This window comes from Talaromyces proteolyticus, assembly GCF_021365285.1.
Source record: "Talaromyces proteolyticus strain PMI_201 chromosome Unknown BGW36scaffold_8, whole genome shotgun sequence".
Classification (NCBI taxonomy): domain Eukaryota; kingdom Fungi; phylum Ascomycota; class Eurotiomycetes; order Eurotiales; family Trichocomaceae; genus Talaromyces; species Talaromyces proteolyticus.
Window position 1 is genome coordinate 2125463 of NW_025764284.1, and position 17760 is coordinate 2143222.

Below are 17760 nucleotides of genomic sequence, written 5' to 3' on the forward strand. Positions count from 1 at the left end.
TCAACGCCAAATTTTTCTAGGATTAGTTCCATATGTTCTGACAATACAGGAATGATGAGGCAGCGGGTTGTTGACCTTGGCGTGGGGGACAACTAGCCGTTTAAAAAGCAACCCTGCGGAGAGAGTATCGGCGTGCAAAACCAGTAGTATTCCTAACAAACCTTGTGATATTTCGCCCCAAAAAGGGTATATATCCGAAACCCTGAACAATGTTTTGATATCAAATTCTTCTGGCGAACCCGTGTATCTGAGAAACTGTGCCTGAATTGGCGTAATTCCGAGATCTTGACCATCCTAGAAGTCACTTGTGTCTTTAACCCACGTAGTATTAATAAGCCAATTTCAAAAATAATAACTAACTATATATAATATTAGTCGGTTCTTCTTATGTGTGATTTTCATTATTAGAGAGCGTGACATCCAAGCAATCTACACATTGCTTACATTGACAGTATGGTTTCTCAAGGCACATTTGTTGACGTCATTGGCCTCAACTATCGTTGTGGGACCATAGAAGGGTGTATAGGAGCTGACTCTGTATTCGAATATGAAGAGCAATCCAAAATCATTTTCTCCATTGGGCCCCTAATCATAGGGGAGGCCCGCAGCAAGCCTCTAATCACTGTTGCAGAACTCGGCCCCCCCGACACCTCCATATTTGATGCGAGACGGATCAACCGTGCCAGATTACTGTACAGTCTGACTTCAGGGCAAGGATTCGAAAGGCCAATTCACGTCGATAACCATGTAGGCAGTCTGAGCTCTGGTTGGCACTACTCTTGTCTAATGGCTAATCCATCCGTTGTGCAGGTCAGGAGCATCGTCACAAAACATGCTGCACTAATTGATCTAGATTCCCCCAATACTTCTGATCTTGATAAAGCGATCACCGAGATTTGTACTGAGCTGGGATACTTCCCGAAGTCAGTGTCTCATACGAGGAACCATCTTAGGCGGGAAGCGGCTGGCTTCAAGGTGATGCGCGACATGCGGATTCCTGTCGAGGATGGTAACTATGTTCTGGCAGATGTCTACTTGCCGCTAGAGCTCCGGGAGAAATACCCGGTTTTGGTCAGCTGCACCTTGTATGGGAAAAGGGTTCTCTTTGGGGGACCAGATCTTGAAAATCAGGATGAAATATACGCCTTTGAAAAGGCAGAAGACGATTGGCACTCAACTTCTCCAGGGGTTCCTATCCAAGTCCCTCATGGTGACTCTTGGTTAGGCGCTTGGACCACTCAACGGGGATTCGAGAATATTGCGACCTTCAACACATACTCGTACGTCCCCCATGGCTTCGCCATGGTCAAAGTCGATCCTCGTGGGGTGTCACAAACTCCAGGGGTCCGAGGGGTTCCGGGGGAAATTACAGGGGATCTTTATAATGCAGTTGAATGGGCTGCAGAACAGAGTTGGAGCAACGGTGACGTTGCCCTTGTTGGCAGCTCTCAGGGCGCGAATGTCCAATGGGCCGTAGCTAGTTTAAAACCTAAGGGACTAAGGTGCTTTGTCCCTTATGCAAGTATGGCATTCTCCCACCCAAAAAAAGTGCACAATGCTAATTTGGCTCTATATGTGCAGCGGACCTTGACATGTATCGGGAAGGTTCTTTTATCGGCGGGATTCCGTCCTACCGATTTGTAGCCAACTGGGTTGAGCGCATTCGGAAGCCCTCGTATAAGTGGACTGATCACATGGACATCTTGGACATTATGAAGTCAAATCCATTCGACAACGGACTCTGGAGGGCAGCATCTGCACAACTAGACTCGATCGATCTTCCATGCCTTTTGGCGGCCCCTCAGCTTCTACTCCTCCATAGTCGTGGCCCATTTGAGGCTTGGAGGGCCCGCAATCCAGATAATACTCACCTACAGGTCGTGGACCGGGATTATTACTCTTGGGCCAGTCGCGAAGCTGCAGGAAAGGTTTTGCAATTCCTCAACCGTTACTTAAAGGGCGCTGAGAATCCGAAGCCCGAGAGGGTTGGTATCCAAATGCGCCTCGGATATGGGTCGTGGTATTGGCGTAAAGAAAACAACTGGCCAGTTCCAGGTACTCAATATACAAAGTGGTATTTGGGAAGTGATGGCTTCCTGCTGAAGTCTGCACCAAAACAGGCCGAGAGACAGTTCTCTTATTCCACACGAACTACGGAGAACCAGAAGTCCGGAGTGAGCTTTTACTCCGTTGCGTTCAAAGAAGATGTCGAGTTTGCTGGACATTTTACTGCTGTTTTGCATATGTCGTCCTCTACCGAAGATGCTGATGTTGTAGTAACCCTATGGGCAGTCGATGAAAACGGTGCGGTGGTTCCTCACTCTTCAGATGGGCAACCGGAACCAATCGCAAAAGGCTTTCTACGCGTTAGTCATCGGATAACCGATCCGGCTAAGACCCTCCCAGAGAGACCGTGGCACTCACATACGAAGGAAGACAACTTGCTGTTGAAGCCTGGTGAAGTAGTCAGGATCGAAGTGGAAATTTTCCCAGCAGCCGCAAGGGTCCGCAGAGGGTGGAAGTTACGCCTAGACGTCACGCCTACAGAAGAACAACCCGATATTGCTGGGTATAAGCCTCTTGACATGCGAGTCTGGTACAGCGAAACCCATCCTGAAGGACAAAATTATATCCATGTAGGAGAACAGTACGACAACTACATTGCATGTCCAGTTGTGCCAGTCACGGAAGGCTATCCCAACCATGTCTTGTGATAGTTAGGTTATCACTGGTCTAGACAATTAGAAACCTTAGCAGGAATTGAAGCTAATATTAAATAAGAATTTTAAATAATAATAGCTCCCTCACTATATCTTTGTATTTTTACAAATCTTATCTAGCCAGAAAAGTAGAGAGACAATGCCATGAAAAGGAAGTGGAAGGGTGTAGCGTCACAGCCGCCTACGCCCCACCGAAAACTTACCTCAGCATGCTTGTCGGACTTTTTACGCGTTAGAACAAATTGAGTTTAGTGTCAAATTCGTTTGGGTTGAGATACTGTCAGATTTAGTGGGGCGATGTTACCCGGTAAAAACCGCCAAAAATTATTCGAATAAATTGAGATAATTGCAACTTTCTTAATTGCTTGTCTTGGACAAACTTGCTCCTAAATTACTAGGGGAATTGTCCTCAGTTTTGAAGAATTCAAGCCCCTCCCTATAGACGTGTTTATGCCTAATTGGCCTTATTCTCGCCCAGTCGAAGTCGACTCGGCGGCCAATCGGAGCCTTGTAAAATTACCCATATTAATCTGACAGATACAAGCCTGAGTTGCAAAGAACTCATCTATCTAGACGTATTTATATGCGAATTTACACTAATATTTGTCATCAGGGGTAAGGTATTGAAAATTGCGCATTGTTGATTTTTGGCATGGTGTTTTGGCGTTGTTGATCGTAATTTTGGGTAATTTGAATCTATTCCCAATGTGCTTAGTGCCAATTATTCCGATAATGCTCAGACATCACGTGACGCGGAAACTAAACTAAGCCTAGTTCGAATGTCGCATACGCGACGTCTGAGACTAGGAATATTTGTTAGTATTTTCATGCCTTCCCGGCGAATAGGGGCCAACGCCAATGTCCTTACACCAATATATCCCAACACCACAAAGTGAAATTGTTTTGAAGATTTAATCAATTGTAGGATAGGAGGAGAGGGTTATATTAAGTCTAATTTTATTTTGTCAGTCCCCATCGATCACAAGATCTTATGGTTTAAAGGACATATTGGAGATCCGTTATTCCCATTCCTACACCTATACTATACTAAACAAATGACGCTTTACTAATCAAATATGTTGGTAAATCCTAGTAATACAATCCTTATACGGTCATGGTTTCCAAAAAGCGAAGTAAACGGGGTAAACACGTTCGATATCCCAAGCCTCTGACTGATACGCAGTCCAAGCAGGTATCAATTACTACTGAGGCTACCAGGATATTGCGCAGAAAGGCAAATCGGAGTATCCAATGATATCCGAACAGAGGTCATTAATTGTTGAAGCTGTACAACTGTTTTATCCCTTCAATCCACGCAAGGAACAGGTTGATTGTATCCATCAGTTGGTATACGAGAAAAACGACCTTGTGCTGGTCGCGAAGACATCATTTGGAAAAAGCCTAATACCAAGTATCCTTCCTAGTACTGTTCCTCAGTCAATTATTATTGTGATTCTCCCGCTTCTTGCACTGGGTGAAGAGCAGACTGCGTCAATTCAAAGCCATTTATCTTTGGGAGGGTTGGCGAATCCTATATTTGTTAATTCAACCAATATTTGCAAACAACAATTAAGAGAGATTAAGCCCGGCATTTATACTCACATCTTTATATCCCCGGAGATACTCACTGGTAAAGATTCCGCTATGTCCTTACATCACCTACCTTTCGGGATATGGTTCGATGGATCGCAATTGATGAGGTTCGCCTCATTTATATTTGGGGGAAACAATTCCGGAAAGCTTATACCCGTCTAACGGCTATTCAGGCCAAATTGGGGCCTAAGATTCGGCTTGGTTGTACTGCAACGCTGGACAATAACACCTGGGAGAAGGTTCAATATTATGCTGGATTCCAAGCGGACACATACTTACTCCGGTCTCCAATCAATCAACCTGAGATTGCCATTATTCGAAGTATACTAGTGGCATCAGAAACTCTTCCAGAGTCTGCATTTTCTTGTTGCCAACGCATCAACACTTCGAGACGGGACTAGGTTGTCGTCTGCACCTGATTTTCATGAGATAGTTGCTAATTACAGCGGACTTGATACTGACAAGGCTCCAAGCAGTGGCCATATGCCATCTTCTAGTGAGCGTACACCAAGAGTCCCAGCACCACTCGTACGGACCAATGCCTTTACAACTGAGAATTACAGTCAATTGAGAGAGACTCCGTATAGTTCTCAGTCACGGTGTGGGAATAATTGCTTGCTAAAATATGGCTTGCCACTTCCAGCCAGTGATGACATTATTCCCACGCCGAAGTCATCCCCAAGACGCTGATATTCGCAGCTTACCGGAACGGGTGTTGTGACATAGTTAAAAAGATCCAGAATTGGCTACAGCCGCTGAATTATAGTGAATCACTTGCAGCTAAGACCGTGGGATGTTATTATTCAACAATGATCGATATTGATAAGGCACGGGTGCTTGCTAAGTTTGAGCCTGAATCTGATACACGGATCTTGGTATCATCTGAATATTTGTCTCATGGCAAGGACGTTCCGGATATTGATATAGTTGTTATTTATGGAACCCCTCTAGACAAGGAACCCAGTCTTTTCCTTCAGAAATTTGGTCGAGCAGCACGAGGACCTGACCACAAGGGAATCGCTGTTGTTCTAGGGGATGCGTGGTGTTTAGAGGGTCAGTCTGGGGGCCACCAGTCTATAAATACCAAAAGTAAATTAAGTCAGCTGCTGTCCCATGTCCCTATCACATCGGATCCGCTTGATACCTCATCGCCGGTGTCTCTTAGTGATTCGATTCCAACTGACATATTAATACCAAGCTCACCTCCAGTACGCACGGAGTCTTTGGTTCGGAAACAGGCTAAACGACGACGTAAAACCAATGCTGAGGAACGGAAAGAGTTGCCCGATGTGCTTCTAGAGTTTGTGAACAGCGGTGGATGCCTTCGGCAACCATGGTTGACGATAACGAGAATTTGGAGAGCAAGGCATGGTGTTGTTCTAATTGCAATCCTAATCTCGATATAACAAAGCTTCGATTGGATTTGGATGATCTCAATGCCGCTGAGACTGGATCTTGGACGGCATGATCCATTGTTTGAAGAGGCATTAAGTGGTTGTGGACATGATCAGAAGCGAATCTTGACGAATACTCATTTGTTCCTTATCCAGAACTCATCCTTTCCAAAAGCGTATATCTGATCTATCTCATGATCAATTTCCGAATGACGGTCAATCGCTTTATCACTACCTGCAAAGTACACCTCGTGTCCACTATATTCCTTCCATTGTGGACGACTTGATGCGCTTCATTCAGGAAGAAAAGTCAAAGTCTGTAAGACATAACGCAGCTAGGATATTAGAGATAAGCACCACAGAGAAGCCTCTAAGCCGTACAATTCCTGTTGCAGTTAACACACCACGTGTACGAGCTTATTCACCATTAACGCCTTGTCAAGGGTCTGTTAGAGTGCTTAGTGACTTATCATTCCCACTACTGAACACATCAGTAGCGACATCACTAACTGGAACACCTGTTCGAAGAAGACGGCAAAGCAAGGGATTTACAACCCCCAATAAACGCAGAGCATTGAGTGAGCGTGATGTAAATAAGACAGTTGTATTCACCCCTGTGACAAAGAGTGGACTTGTTAGGACACCATCACTTCGAGGGCTTGATAACTTCTATATTGAGAACCAGCAGTTGAAGTCAGTTGATTTATTGTTGTGTATGGTCAAATCGTTTTGTTATATCGTTTATTATCTTCTCGAGAAACTCCCAGGAACTTCTTAATCAATTAAACGATAGTAACTAGGTACTGAAATCCTGAAAATCCTCTGCCGTCTTTATAATGTTAGATTGGAAAAATGCGTATCGACAACCAACAGATACTAACCAGGTTCTCAGTTGTTTGAATATCAATATTAGCGTCACAAACAATATCTTCAACATCATGGTAATCATCCAAGTCCAATGAGCTATTCCTAGTGAGGTTGACAGCAGCATCGAAGTTCTGAATGACTGTCACGTCACATAACCGTTTAAATCCATCGACCATAAGCTCAGGCGCATAAAATTTGACATCTCGAAAGTTCTGTTTATTGACACTTTCACGAGAGAGTAGTTCAGCTAGGGAATGAATATCATTTTGTGGTGATTTGACTGCAAGTTCTGAATTAGTCCATTCTCCAAAGTTAAGCTCAAACATGCCTCGGAGAGGCAGGTGATACTTTATAAGGGAAAGACCCCATTTGAACAGATGATAAACATCATGTGTTGAATTTCCACGACTTCGCATGGTTTCCTTTAACTGAAGGTTGAGCAGCTCATCTAGACGATCAGCTTCAAAGAAGTTATCTGGTTTCCCACGTAGATTAACTAAACCACAACCTAATATAGCCCGCTGCAACACTGGATCAGCTGCGTTGGTGGCTGTAAGGCGGTAGAGATGAAGCATCTCACGGGCATAATTTCTAGTCGAGGTGGTTCCATGAGTATGTTTGTGTTGTCTATTGTAAGATTATTTCATTGAATCTTCTCTTCAACCTCCGTCTTCCATTTGTGTACTGGCTCTGGGAATAGTAAATTATAATACTGTTAGATGAAATGGGCCAATTTTGGAAGGCTCCGATTGGACGTCGAGTCGAAGCCGACTCGACGAATATTTGACCAATTATATGAAAACACTTGTAAAAGGAGGGGTTTGAAATCTTCAAAACCGAGGACATCCCCCCTAGTAAATTGGGGGCAAGTTTGTCAATTACACAGAACTATCTGAATTCTCAATTTTTTGCAATTCGTTCCAAGAATTTTCAATCAAGTAATGCAGGGTAAAATTACCACGCTAAATCCAACAAATACAACGCTAGTTATGAATATTTTACAGGGAAGGGAACACTAAATCCCGGGTTTATACTATTCGGGGGCTAGTCGCCCGTTGGAGTAGATCTTGCCAAGGCAGAGCGAACTGTGGGCCTGAACGCTACAGGCCGCGGACCAATCCCATCCCCCGCGGGCGGCCCAGGAGGATGCCACATTATGTTGAGCCCGATTACGAAGTACTTTGCTCTCCCTCCGAGCCATATATTATACTCTTGCATGTATTAGATCGTCGTCTTTGCATATGTGTCTCGGATTTCAGCTCCCCCCATATAGAACTTCTGCAAAGATATCAAGCAAACCTCTGCGATATATATGAGCAAATTACTTTCGATCCTTGGCCTCCGTGCGGCGGGCTCCTTCCAATCGCTGGATTTGACGACTACTACTACGATGATTCCGAATTATGGTCCAGCATACCTAATGTTCAACTTCATCTTTGCTTACGGCATCCTCTCATCGCGCACATTGAAACGATACTATAAGATTGACCACAATGTCTCCCCACGGGAAGACCTGACAAAGTATGGCGAAGCAGCCGTGCGGGATGGCAAACTCACACGACGCCAATTGGAGATGCTGAAACGGAACGAAGCGGCACATGCCAATGCGGTTGAGAATTACACCTTTCTAGTCGCAGCAATTGTGCTCGCTACAGGAACTGGCGTTGATCATGTGTTGATTAATTTGATGAGTTTGGTGTATACACTGGCGAGAGTTGCATACGGAATCTTTTACTTGCTCATTGATGATCCTGTATGGAGTCACCTCCGAGGGATTAGTTGGTGGGTTGGCAATATGACTTGCTTTTCACTCTTGTACCGGAGTTTAGTTGCTTTGAACTCGTGATTCGTGTCGCAATCCATCAAGAATATTTTTTGTGTTTGATTGAGTTCCTGTCTGGTAAGGGTGATGGTCTCGGCTTGGGGATCGGACCTCTGTCCTAGCTTTACTTCGCCTACATATCACTCTTACATCAAACAAGCAGAGTGTCAGCAAAGCAGATAGCATGCCCCAAGGTTATTACTGTTCCTTTATTTGTAAATTCGGGTAATTAGCAGGGATGCTGTGACGACTTGGTGTTTTGCCGCTGGATGCTCCAGCTGCCTGAATTTTAGTTTTTTTTGCTCATGCTTATTTTTCTCATTCGTAGATACCAATAAGATACTACAGGTTCGGAAGCGAGCTATTTGAACAGCTTTAGAAAGGAATTGATCGTATCTTCGTCTCGTCTTTCCTTCTCATTCATGATAACTTGCCATGGTAAAAGTTTCATTAAACAAGCATATGAAGAAGAAACACGGACATTACTAAGTAAAATTGACCATTAAATCCACAAGTCTGCATGGTGCATAGAAATAAGCCGCCCAACTCGCCTCAAATTCAAATCCAGAAGCCCGTAGAAAGGCCATGTACACCTCCGAGTTCCAAAAAACCTCAAATCCTTACTTCCAGACGCCTCAAAGCGAACGACAGATAATTGACGCATTATATCAATTTCTCGGACAACACCAGTTCCAAGAGAGGGGCAAAAAACTTTAGGCCGCTCGCAGGTCAATAACGCGCGTCAAGCCGATCTTATAAAGCGTCAATCTAGTCAACTAGATGGCTTCAGGATTCAAAAATCTAAAAAGCAGGTCAAAAAGAATCCAAATAATGTATTTCTCTCGATTGCAAGTATAAAAGCTGCTATGGAGAAGGCTGAAGAAGAAGAACAAAATATTGAGCCAAAACAGGCTGCAGAGGAAGTAGAGGCGCTTGAAATGAGTAAAATGATGTTTCAATTTTCTCAATATAGTAGGGGTAGTTAGAAATTCATATTTTTTCGATTTTTGACGCTTTTCGGGTGGGTGTCCGGACTACGGAGTATGCTTTGCAGGAAAAGATCTTATAAATATTATTATAAAGATTCTAATTTGCCACTATGTATTTAGCCTATCATGTTAGATTCTTGTAGCGAATTTACAGTTGGCGAGGAATTGGCATCTAATAGAGAGAACTAGGTGGTGGATTGATTGAGGAGATAAAAACAGGAGATAGATAGGCAGCAGTATAAGCAGGGAAGGAATCGAATAAGGATTTGCCTCATTCGTATTCTAAAATATCTTGACAATGTCTTATTCGAATTCGAAATTATTTACATTTATAAGACGAGTATCCACACGATGCTGGAGCTGTTAGAGACTATTCAGCAATTCCTGTCCAGCACCTTTGACAGCAGCAGAAAAAGTCTTTTAACATAATCTTGCAGTTCTTGGTAGTGGGCATGCGACAAGGTTTTCGAATATCGAATAATTTTCGAATTAAGGAATTTGATTTTTTTAGTAAGCGAAATTTTTCAAATTTAGTTATTCGTATTCGAATATTCGATATTCGATTCCACCCCTAATAAGCATTAGTACACATATCGATTCGCACGCTTTTCCGTGGCATACAAATGTTAGTGGATACCAAGACGGTTGACCCCAAATTTGAGTTCGCGGGGGCTTAGCTTGTTGTAAACGTTCGGATATATGCCATTTCTAGATGAGTGGTGGGTCGTCATCGGAAGCAGTCTTTCCTGATCCCAGCCATAGGACTGTTCATTCCAAACTTCTTGGTTTTGGTGTTACATCACATCAGGTCTTGGATGCTTCGGCTTGTCGATCTAAGGTTCAAAAGGAAGGTGAGGAGCATTTTGCACTAAACGTTTTAGGGATAGGCTCGAAATTCCCAAAGTTATGATCAACAGCGCCACAACGCCACACCATATCTCAATTTTCAATACCTTAACCCTATGACAAGTATTAGAAGGGTTTCTTTGGACTGCTTAGATTCGTACAGCTGTTTGCAGTTTATAACTCAGCAACGCTATCCCTTGTTTTCTCCGTCATGTAGGAGCCTAAGCAGAGGGGTATCTGGAAGCTGGACCAGAGTCGACGTGTTCGTACTTGCTTCATCGGGAAGGACCTGCAGCGGCACCTTCTGGAAGGGAAATCCGTTGACTGCTTTAGGAAAAGTCTAACCAATGACCATGGTGCTGTTCATCGAATCCTAGAACAAACTCTGTATAGGCTACGTAACATTGATGTTAGGTCCTAATGTTAGCTCGCATGGATGGATTAACATTTTTGGATCAAACTACTCAGAAAAGAAAAGAAACATAAAAGGAGGCAACGTACGTCGACTCATGTCTATGCTGGACTGTCAGAGTAGGAAACTTGAGTTATGGCACGCGAAAGCAACATTCTGAGATAGACGAATATGATGACTTTCTCCTCGCAGAAAAAGGTTCTGCGAATCTCTGTTTGCGGAACAGAGACTAATAAATTTAGATTCTTCCTTATATGATCAAGTGGAGCTTTCGAATTAGAGTTTAATTAATGATATCTCAAAAGCTTATCTGCTTATATTTCTGCATTCTTCTATGATCAAAGCCCTTCCGATTCGCTTTTACATTACCACGGCTTCATGCTGATCTAGATCGACATATTCAAAAATCTTTCCGAGAAGACAATGCATGCGATCGGGAATGACGAATCAAGAATCAATCTTGCGGCAATGATCCTCACAGAGGATAGAAATTGGAGGCACACCAGAAATTGATAAATGGCTAATTGCCACTTTGTAACTATTTAAATGCTAATATTAAGCACAATCTCATTCTATATACCGGAATCAGCAACTCCTCACTTGGTTCTTCTCATTTATAACTCTGTTCACAGCTGATATTATCAGGACTGTCTGATCTCAACATCGAAATGGCAGGAGAGGCCAACAAAGGTCTTTCGGCAGATATTCATACATTTCTACCTGCAGTATGCTATGCCCATAGCTTCTTTATCGCATCGACGTAAATCCTAACAATGAAAGCTCCACAATTATACTACAGGCTATTCTTTTCCTCCAACGGATATTGATATCCCGTCATATTCATTCACAGATCAGTTTCATAACCAGTTGTCTGACATCGATATTAATGATGATGGAGGTGACTATATCGAATCAAAGTCTACTCCAGGCGATATCACGCGAAAAATTCCTGATAGTACTAGTAACAAGGATGCTATTAGTACTAAACGCAAGGAACAAAATCGGGCTGCGTATGTCACGACTGCATTAATTTATCTATAGCTGACACCTATATAGCCAGCGTGCCTTCCGTGAGCGACACAGAAATAGGCTAAATGAGCTTGAAGACATGGTGCAAGATTTGAAACGCAATATTCGTGCTTACAATCAATACATCTGTCATCTGAGAGCCCGCATCGCACATCTGGAGGGCGAGAATTCGTTTCTCTATATCACTTCCAAGGTACGGCCGTCAAATACGGTTTGAGGCTTCGATACACCAATTGGAGCTGCCGAATTTACCAGATCTTTGTGCAATTGACCCCGTTGTCAAATGAGCGCGGTTGGAGTCACGTCACGTTGCAAGCTTTTGTCAAATATTCACTACTGTTATATTATAATGGATACAGCTGTTTGTAGTCAACGTAGCTCTTACGTCATGAAACGGTGTTGATTCTCTGATTACTTCACTAACAAAATTTACCACCCAATCCCAAAAGGTTCCTAGTACGAATCTCGACTAAACTCAATTTGTTCTAACACTTAAAAAGTCCGACAAAAAACTGTCGAACCCTATATTGCCCCCAAATATTTTTAAACTTAAAAGCTTTATAATACATTATTAATAAAGTCTCAAAAAAATTCCACTCGTTCTAGGCCACCATGGGTATCCATCTGAAAGTTTAAAAACTCTTTATATTTTCCAGACTATTTGTAACAGGGATAGACCCAGGGAGCATGTTCAAGCCTAATCCGGCAGGACCGGGGGGCTCAGGGATATCCCAGGGGTCAATTGTGATATATCACAATTGATACCATAAGACCCCGGGCATGATGCCAGTACCCCTCACCTCGCAATATATGCCTTTATCTAATTAGATTAGGTATTAATGACCTAAGGTAGAGACTCAGGCATATAGGCTTGGTTTCCCACCTGGAGGGAGGAAACCAAGCAATATCTTTTGGATAATTTTTGACATTACTTTCAATATAAGCCTACTCGGCTTCGAATAGCCTTCGGTTCGAAGCCTTCCATAACTATACAATCAAAACCGATAACTTCCTCCCTAGTAACCTTGCTCTACAGCATCAATATCAAGCGGTGAGGCTTCAACTCACCCACATCTAGTCTATCCAGACACCCCCGGACACGGTCGTGCCAGGCCGTGTTACACTATTAACCATCTAGTAACTTGCCCGCTACCAACAATAAATAATCTTGAAATTTGTTTTTGATCACAGAATGGATCTTTTACAAACTACTCTAGATAAAATGGATCTCTAAAAACCGTGACAGCATCGTACTGAAAAACAATATGAATTATTAGTCACCACATCCTGGATAGAATATACTCTCAGGAATTGCTTACTTATCGGTAGAGCATAGCAAATAACCTTCTGTAAACTCTACATCTGACTCGTTGCAATGCGCTCATGATATGCTGCACAGTTTAAATATAGAAGAGCTATGCTCGCTATAATCTAATCTGATAATCAAGGATTTGAATATATTTAGACTATACAGAATGCCGAAGCTGCAGAGTACCATAGCATCGGTCTTGATGCTATCATCATGGGTTAGGGGTCTTTTCCCCTTCGGCCGCTCAGAAAAATATAAGCATGTCTTACCCATTGCCTATGTCTAGACGAAATTCTCCTCACCAGGGGTGAGAGTGCAATTCAAAATAGCAGCAGCACGTGCAGATACACTTGTCACGTACGCGGGAGCATATTTGTTCATCCACTGTAGAACCGTCTGACTTCCAGGAGCGTTTCGCCAATCTCTCCAAAGATCGGCCACAATACTAAATATGCCTACAAGCTGAACACCTGCAGCCTGCATGCGAAGGTTGGAGACATCTCGAATCAATGGTGACATGGTCCCAGATGCTTCAACATTTTCCCAGCCCTCTTCCCTCAGAGAAAGTGCCAGGAAAATAGAGAATACACATACAAACATCGGTCATAATTCCCGCCATAATAACTTGTCTCTTGCCAGTGGCTTGAAGAGCCTTTCTGAAATCCGGATTGTCCCAGGCATTGATTTCTCTCTGACGTTCGATTAAAGGCGCATCAGGGTACATCTCGAGAATCTTTTTTTGGCAAGATCCATTAGGGCCTGAATATCATGGGTACACTTGTTGTCAGCGAAGGTGAGGCTAGTATGAGTAATAATGGTAAGTTCCCTAACCTGTTTGAGCAGAGGTGGTCATAATAATTAGGATGTCGAAGCAATATTGAATACGCCTATCAAGAGCAAGATGCAGGAAGGCATGATACTCATATTCAAAAAACATTTTCAGAGGTGATGCTGTTGCTTTAGATTGTGAAAGTGATGACCACAAATGGGGAACATTTCCTACTTTATAGATCTCTTAAGGGTAGCAGACAGAGACTTGATAAGTATGGTACATGCAACTAAACTCATGTTTGTCATTATTAAGTGATCTATGATTTGTCAGAGAATCGTCACTTCACCAGCATTAAAAATCCAAATCTTCTGAGTTTTCATATAGCCTTGGTAGTTACTAAGTGTCTTAGGAATTTTTAATTCTTTCACGAGCGCCATTTATGGCACAATGTCACCTCATCGACTTGGAAAATATATGAGAGGCATTTTTGAAGTCCTAGATTGAATTCTGATAAGTACTAAAAACCGAGCTACCAACATCCAGAATGTCCAAGCCGATTGTGCTTATCCTTGGAGCAGGTGCCAATGTAGGCACAGCCGTGGCCCACAGATTTAGCGGAGATGGGTATCAGGTCGCGATTTCTGCTCGTCGCATCGCGAACGGCATGTAACCCGAGGGGTATATCATGATTCAAGCAGACTTGTCAGAGAAAACGGCAGTCCCTCGAGTCTTTGAGAAAGTGAAATCTGCGGTCGGAATCCCCAGTGTTGTTATCTACAATGGTAAGGTTCTGGGATCCTGATGCTGAAGTGGCGCTAATTATTTCTGTCCTTATGCGGCAACTTTCACACCTTCACTCCCTGATGCTCCACTTTCTTTTCCCCAGAAGCTCTGGATCGCGATATCTGGGTTAATACTCACAGCGCAATCATTGCCGCTGACTACGCAGTAAAGGGATTTGAGCAGCTCCCGGAGAGTGCGAAGAAAACATTCATCTATACTGGAAACTGGCTGAATACAACTATTTCAGCCTCCAGTGCTTTGCTCACTTTAGGAGTGGGCAAAGCAGCAAGTGCATACTGGATTGGATCGGCAAACCAAACTTACTCTCAAAAGGGGTACAGGTAAAATACACCGAACTTTGCTCGTCATTGGCCAGGAACAAAGCTAACCATCACGCCTGAGGGAACATCAATGCGAACAGGTGTTGATGGTATGGCTCACGCCGAGTTCTTTAAGCAGCTTGCCAACAGACAGGACCCTTCTGTTCCGTGGCTTGCTACTTTTGTCAAGGGAAAAGGGTATATTAATTTTGCCAAGTAATTATCCGCCTTAATATTCGGCGTCATAGTACAATGAACTCAACTCGATGACGAGAGAAATTATATTCATGCTCTAAACCAGCAGGGTAATCAGCATAGAAGATGAAAACTACTACCTGGCTCATCGTCATCCAACAGTCATGACATCACGAATATACACATTAGGATAGCGCAGTGAATTAAAAGTAAGACGTCGTATATAGAGTTTGAACCTTGTTATTACAGTTACAGTTGCTTTAGCATTAGAGCAATCAAGCTAACTAGATTCAGTCATAAAATAGACCAATGGGGTTTGTCATGTGTAAGGGAAGTTTAAGTTTATTCTTTTGACTATTTAAATGCTTTGGTACCGTGTTGAATGGTAAATGGAGAAGGCTTCCTTGAAAATGTGAAGCGATATTAATTCACAAAACCAGGCTTTTATTTATTCATGTGCAGCGCATATTATATTTAAAATGTGATATATCGTCGAGTCGTGCACATCCAAAACGAAGAAGGAGTCTTCCAGTTTTGGCTCCGATTCGTCTCCAAAGAGAGTCTTCTTGCACCTAGATTCTTGATCACATCTTCCTAAAGAAATTTGCGCAGAGGCATTGGTCTCTACAAGCCAAAAAAAACTCATAGAGTCCCTCCTTTGGGAGATAAGATACTCCTACCAGTGCTGCCCATCGCAGGGGTCACGATGGCTGCGTCTCGGATTTTGAATAATGGTGAACTTGGAGACTTAAACCAAAGGTTTTGGTCGTCATCTCGTTTCTCTCGTGTTGACCAGCCCGTTGTACCCTCCTTAAATACCACAACATACATGCAGAATTCGAGAAGATTGAAATTTGTCGGATAGCCACATTCAGCTGTCTTGAAGGCCCAGTTGAGTATAAGATCATGGTTTATCTCGATAGTAATTGTACCGTCCCGATCCGCATGGGCTGGGGTGCACGTGTAGATATACTGACGGTCCAGGAGTTGACTGTTTTCATGATCCACTGGTCCCCAGATGGCACAACAATGATAGAGAGTACCTGGCTTCAATACAGGTTTACCATCTCGAGTGGCTCGGACTTCAAGCTTGACGCGTGATCCTCGAATATATGTCACGCTTGGGTATCCGTGCACCGCAATTTTAAGTCGGTCTGTTCCTGACGACATTGTGAGTGTGCCGAACTCACGTTGCAGATAGAGTTTTTACAACTATGAGAACTTTGTGGCGGGGAGAAGTGACTACGATAAAAAGCGGCGCCTTGGGCATCAAATCGTCCAGCTTTTTCCAAGGGTAGTGCCTCCACACGAATATGGGGGTGACTCTGCGGCATTCATGCAGGAAACTTATTTCGCGTTTACTTATCAGTATTTGCGATCGGCGCCGCGTCCCAGTAGACAAGCCGAGGCCTCCTGGGTATGTCTTGTGTAACGAGATATTCCTGAAAGTCTAAAATAACGAAATAAGGAAGGCCCTACGCAGTACGCAGTCCAGCTCAACTTTGCCACAACAAGGACAGAAGTAATTGGAAGAGCCGCCCGAGCACTTTTCATTTGTTCACAATAGTTCAATGATACGGTGAGCGAGGCTAGTGTTGAATCCAACTTCAATGGGCAGTTCACCTACGATGAAATGACTCTAAACAAAATAAGTTGAGAGCCAGGCGTCTTCAAACCAGCCTCAAAATAATCACCAAATAATCCCAAACGAGCAACAAATCTACAGACCAAAAAGTCAACAGAAGTCAGCTTCCACGGTATACAAGGCACTCCGTGTCGGGGTTCAAAGATCCGATATCCAGAAAGCGTCCATTGCTCAAAAATGTCGGAAAATTTGTATTAAAGAAGAAAAGGGCAACCAGACTTGAGTGCGACGGTAATTCGAGGTAATATTTCGCTATCTCTGGAATCAAATCCATGACAAACACGAAACTCTCCGACAACACTACTTAGAGTTACATAGATACTGCCGGATCTACACAATGCCCACCCCAGATGGAAGGCCAAATACCTGGCTATTCAATTCATTCCCACACAAAGCTAATGCCGGTGATTTATTTGTGCTTTCTGTCAAATAATGTTGTGAGGCTACATGGATGAGGTTTCCACTCAAATAGTAATTCCTAGGGTGAACTTTGGCCTTGTGAATCTGAGCAGTGGGTGTTAGCGACAGAACCATCAGGCTTTCCTGTAAGACAATGAGATATCGTTTCCAAGCTTCGTATGATAGACCGCCATCGATACGTAAGCATTTCCACCACTATCGGATCATTCTAATTTCCTCCAATATTCTGTAAAAGTTTCTCCCGAAAGTGAATCAGTTCTTTGCCCAATGCATCCTCGGCTGATGTGATACCATTGTTCCCCATGGAACTTCACCTTAGGGACAGCGTGCAACCACTCTAGTCCCCAAGTTCATGCCCTGTTGATGGTCAACAAAAACTTTCCCAATACTCTGCGATGCGGTTTTGACCCCCTCAAATGGTGATTGTACGAGACGGCTGGTGATCGTTCCTTGCAGTTGGATGGGGTCTTGGAGGAGCATCAAAGTTCCAGTCTGATGACAGGGAGTCCCAAATCCGCTCGTACCTTTATGTGGAATTCTCGTGCAGCGATCCTGCAAATAGAAGCTCACTTGTGATATACAGGGTATTTGAAAATGGAAACTCTGAACAATCAAACGGGCTTTTGGCAAGTGGCAACCAGAAA

The 17760-nt window shown here is 43.3% G+C and overlaps 9 protein-coding genes across 9 annotated transcripts; 6 read left to right on the forward strand and 3 right to left on the reverse strand.

The window, feature by feature from the left end:
- Positions 1-453: 453 nt before the first annotated feature.
- Positions 454-2714, forward strand: BGW36DRAFT_299374 (Alpha/Beta hydrolase protein; the record flags this gene model as incomplete). Its single annotated transcript, XM_046211525.1, has 3 exons — positions 454-747; positions 811-1522; positions 1582-2714. 3 exons carry the CDS (start codon positions 454-456, stop codon positions 2712-2714), a joined length of 2139 nt encoding a protein of 712 aa, XP_046070787.1.
- An 842-nt stretch (positions 2715-3556) lies between these two features.
- Positions 3557-4799, forward strand: BGW36DRAFT_205304 (uncharacterized protein). The gene has a single exon (XM_046209889.1). The coding sequence runs from the start codon at positions 3972-3974 to the stop codon at positions 4473-4475; it is 504 nt and encodes a 167-aa protein (XP_046070788.1). The 5' UTR covers positions 3557-3971; the 3' UTR covers positions 4476-4799.
- On the forward strand, positions 4800-5856 carry BGW36DRAFT_205301 (uncharacterized protein). The gene has a single exon (XM_046209888.1). It carries the CDS (start codon positions 5123-5125, stop codon positions 5717-5719), a length of 597 nt encoding a protein of 198 aa, XP_046070789.1. The 5' UTR covers positions 4800-5122; the 3' UTR covers positions 5720-5856.
- Positions 5857-6503: 647 nt separating this feature from the next.
- BGW36DRAFT_429518 (uncharacterized protein) lies at positions 6504-7149 on the reverse strand (the record flags this gene model as incomplete). Its single annotated transcript, XM_046220705.1, has 2 exons — positions 6504-6536; positions 6589-7149. The coding sequence occupies 2 exons, from the start codon at positions 7147-7149 to the stop codon at positions 6504-6506; spliced, it is 594 nt and encodes a 197-aa protein (XP_046070790.1).
- Positions 7150-7691: 542 nt separating this feature from the next.
- Positions 7692-8679, forward strand: BGW36DRAFT_383051 (uncharacterized protein). Its single transcript, XM_046216623.1, has one exon. It carries the CDS (start codon positions 7887-7889, stop codon positions 8418-8420), a length of 534 nt encoding a protein of 177 aa, XP_046070791.1. The 5' UTR covers positions 7692-7886; the 3' UTR covers positions 8421-8679.
- A 2512-nt stretch (positions 8680-11191) lies between these two features.
- On the forward strand, positions 11192-12066 carry BGW36DRAFT_383055 (uncharacterized protein). The gene is made up of 3 exons (XM_046216624.1): positions 11192-11368; positions 11424-11653; positions 11700-12066. Exons 1-3 carry the CDS (start codon positions 11312-11314, stop codon positions 11887-11889), a joined length of 477 nt encoding a protein of 158 aa, XP_046070792.1. The 5' UTR covers positions 11192-11311; the 3' UTR covers positions 11890-12066.
- A 1197-nt stretch (positions 12067-13263) lies between these two features.
- Positions 13264-13705, reverse strand: BGW36DRAFT_361331 (uncharacterized protein; the record flags this gene model as incomplete). The annotated part of the gene is made up of 2 exons (XM_046214267.1): positions 13264-13530; positions 13580-13705. 2 exons carry the CDS (start codon positions 13703-13705, stop codon positions 13264-13266), a joined length of 393 nt encoding a protein of 130 aa, XP_046070793.1.
- A 592-nt stretch (positions 13706-14297) lies between these two features.
- BGW36DRAFT_398818 (uncharacterized protein) lies at positions 14298-15076 on the forward strand (the record flags this gene model as incomplete). Its single annotated transcript, XM_046218455.1, has 4 exons — positions 14298-14384; positions 14430-14535; positions 14703-14825; positions 14913-15076. The coding sequence occupies 4 exons, from the start codon at positions 14298-14300 to the stop codon at positions 15074-15076; spliced, it is 480 nt and encodes a 159-aa protein (XP_046070794.1).
- Positions 15077-15693: 617 nt separating this feature from the next.
- On the reverse strand, positions 15694-16242 carry BGW36DRAFT_453742 (uncharacterized protein; the record flags this gene model as incomplete). Its single annotated transcript, XM_046221879.1, has 1 exon — positions 15694-16242. The coding sequence occupies exon 1, from the start codon at positions 16219-16221 to the stop codon at positions 15694-15696; it is 528 nt and encodes a 175-aa protein (XP_046070795.1). The 5' UTR covers positions 16222-16242.
- Between the last annotated feature and the right edge of the window lie 1518 nt (positions 16243-17760).

What these genes read in the sequence shown, in the direction of transcription:
- BGW36DRAFT_383051 (XM_046216623.1), top strand. Translation starts at nt 7,887, where the DNA reads ATGAGCAAATTACTTTCGATCCTTGGCCTCCGTGCGGCGGGCTCCTTC.
- BGW36DRAFT_205304 (XM_046209889.1), top strand. Translation starts at nt 3,972, where the DNA reads ATGATATCCGAACAGAGGTCATTAATTGTTGAAGCTGTACAACTGTTT.
- BGW36DRAFT_383055 (XM_046216624.1), top strand. Translation starts at nt 11,312, where the DNA reads ATGGCAGGAGAGGCCAACAAAGGTCTTTCGGCAGATATTCATACATTT. An exon ending in TTCATACATTTCTACCTGCA is followed by an intron (nt 11,369 to 11,423) that starts GTATGCTATGCC and finishes TAACAATGAAAG; the next exon opens with CTCCACAATTATACTACAGG. An exon ending in AAGGAACAAAATCGGGCTGC is followed by an intron (nt 11,654 to 11,699) that starts GTATGTCACGAC and finishes ACACCTATATAG; the next exon opens with CCAGCGTGCCTTCCGTGAGC.
- BGW36DRAFT_205301 (XM_046209888.1), top strand. Translation starts at nt 5,123, where the DNA reads ATGATCGATATTGATAAGGCACGGGTGCTTGCTAAGTTTGAGCCTGAA.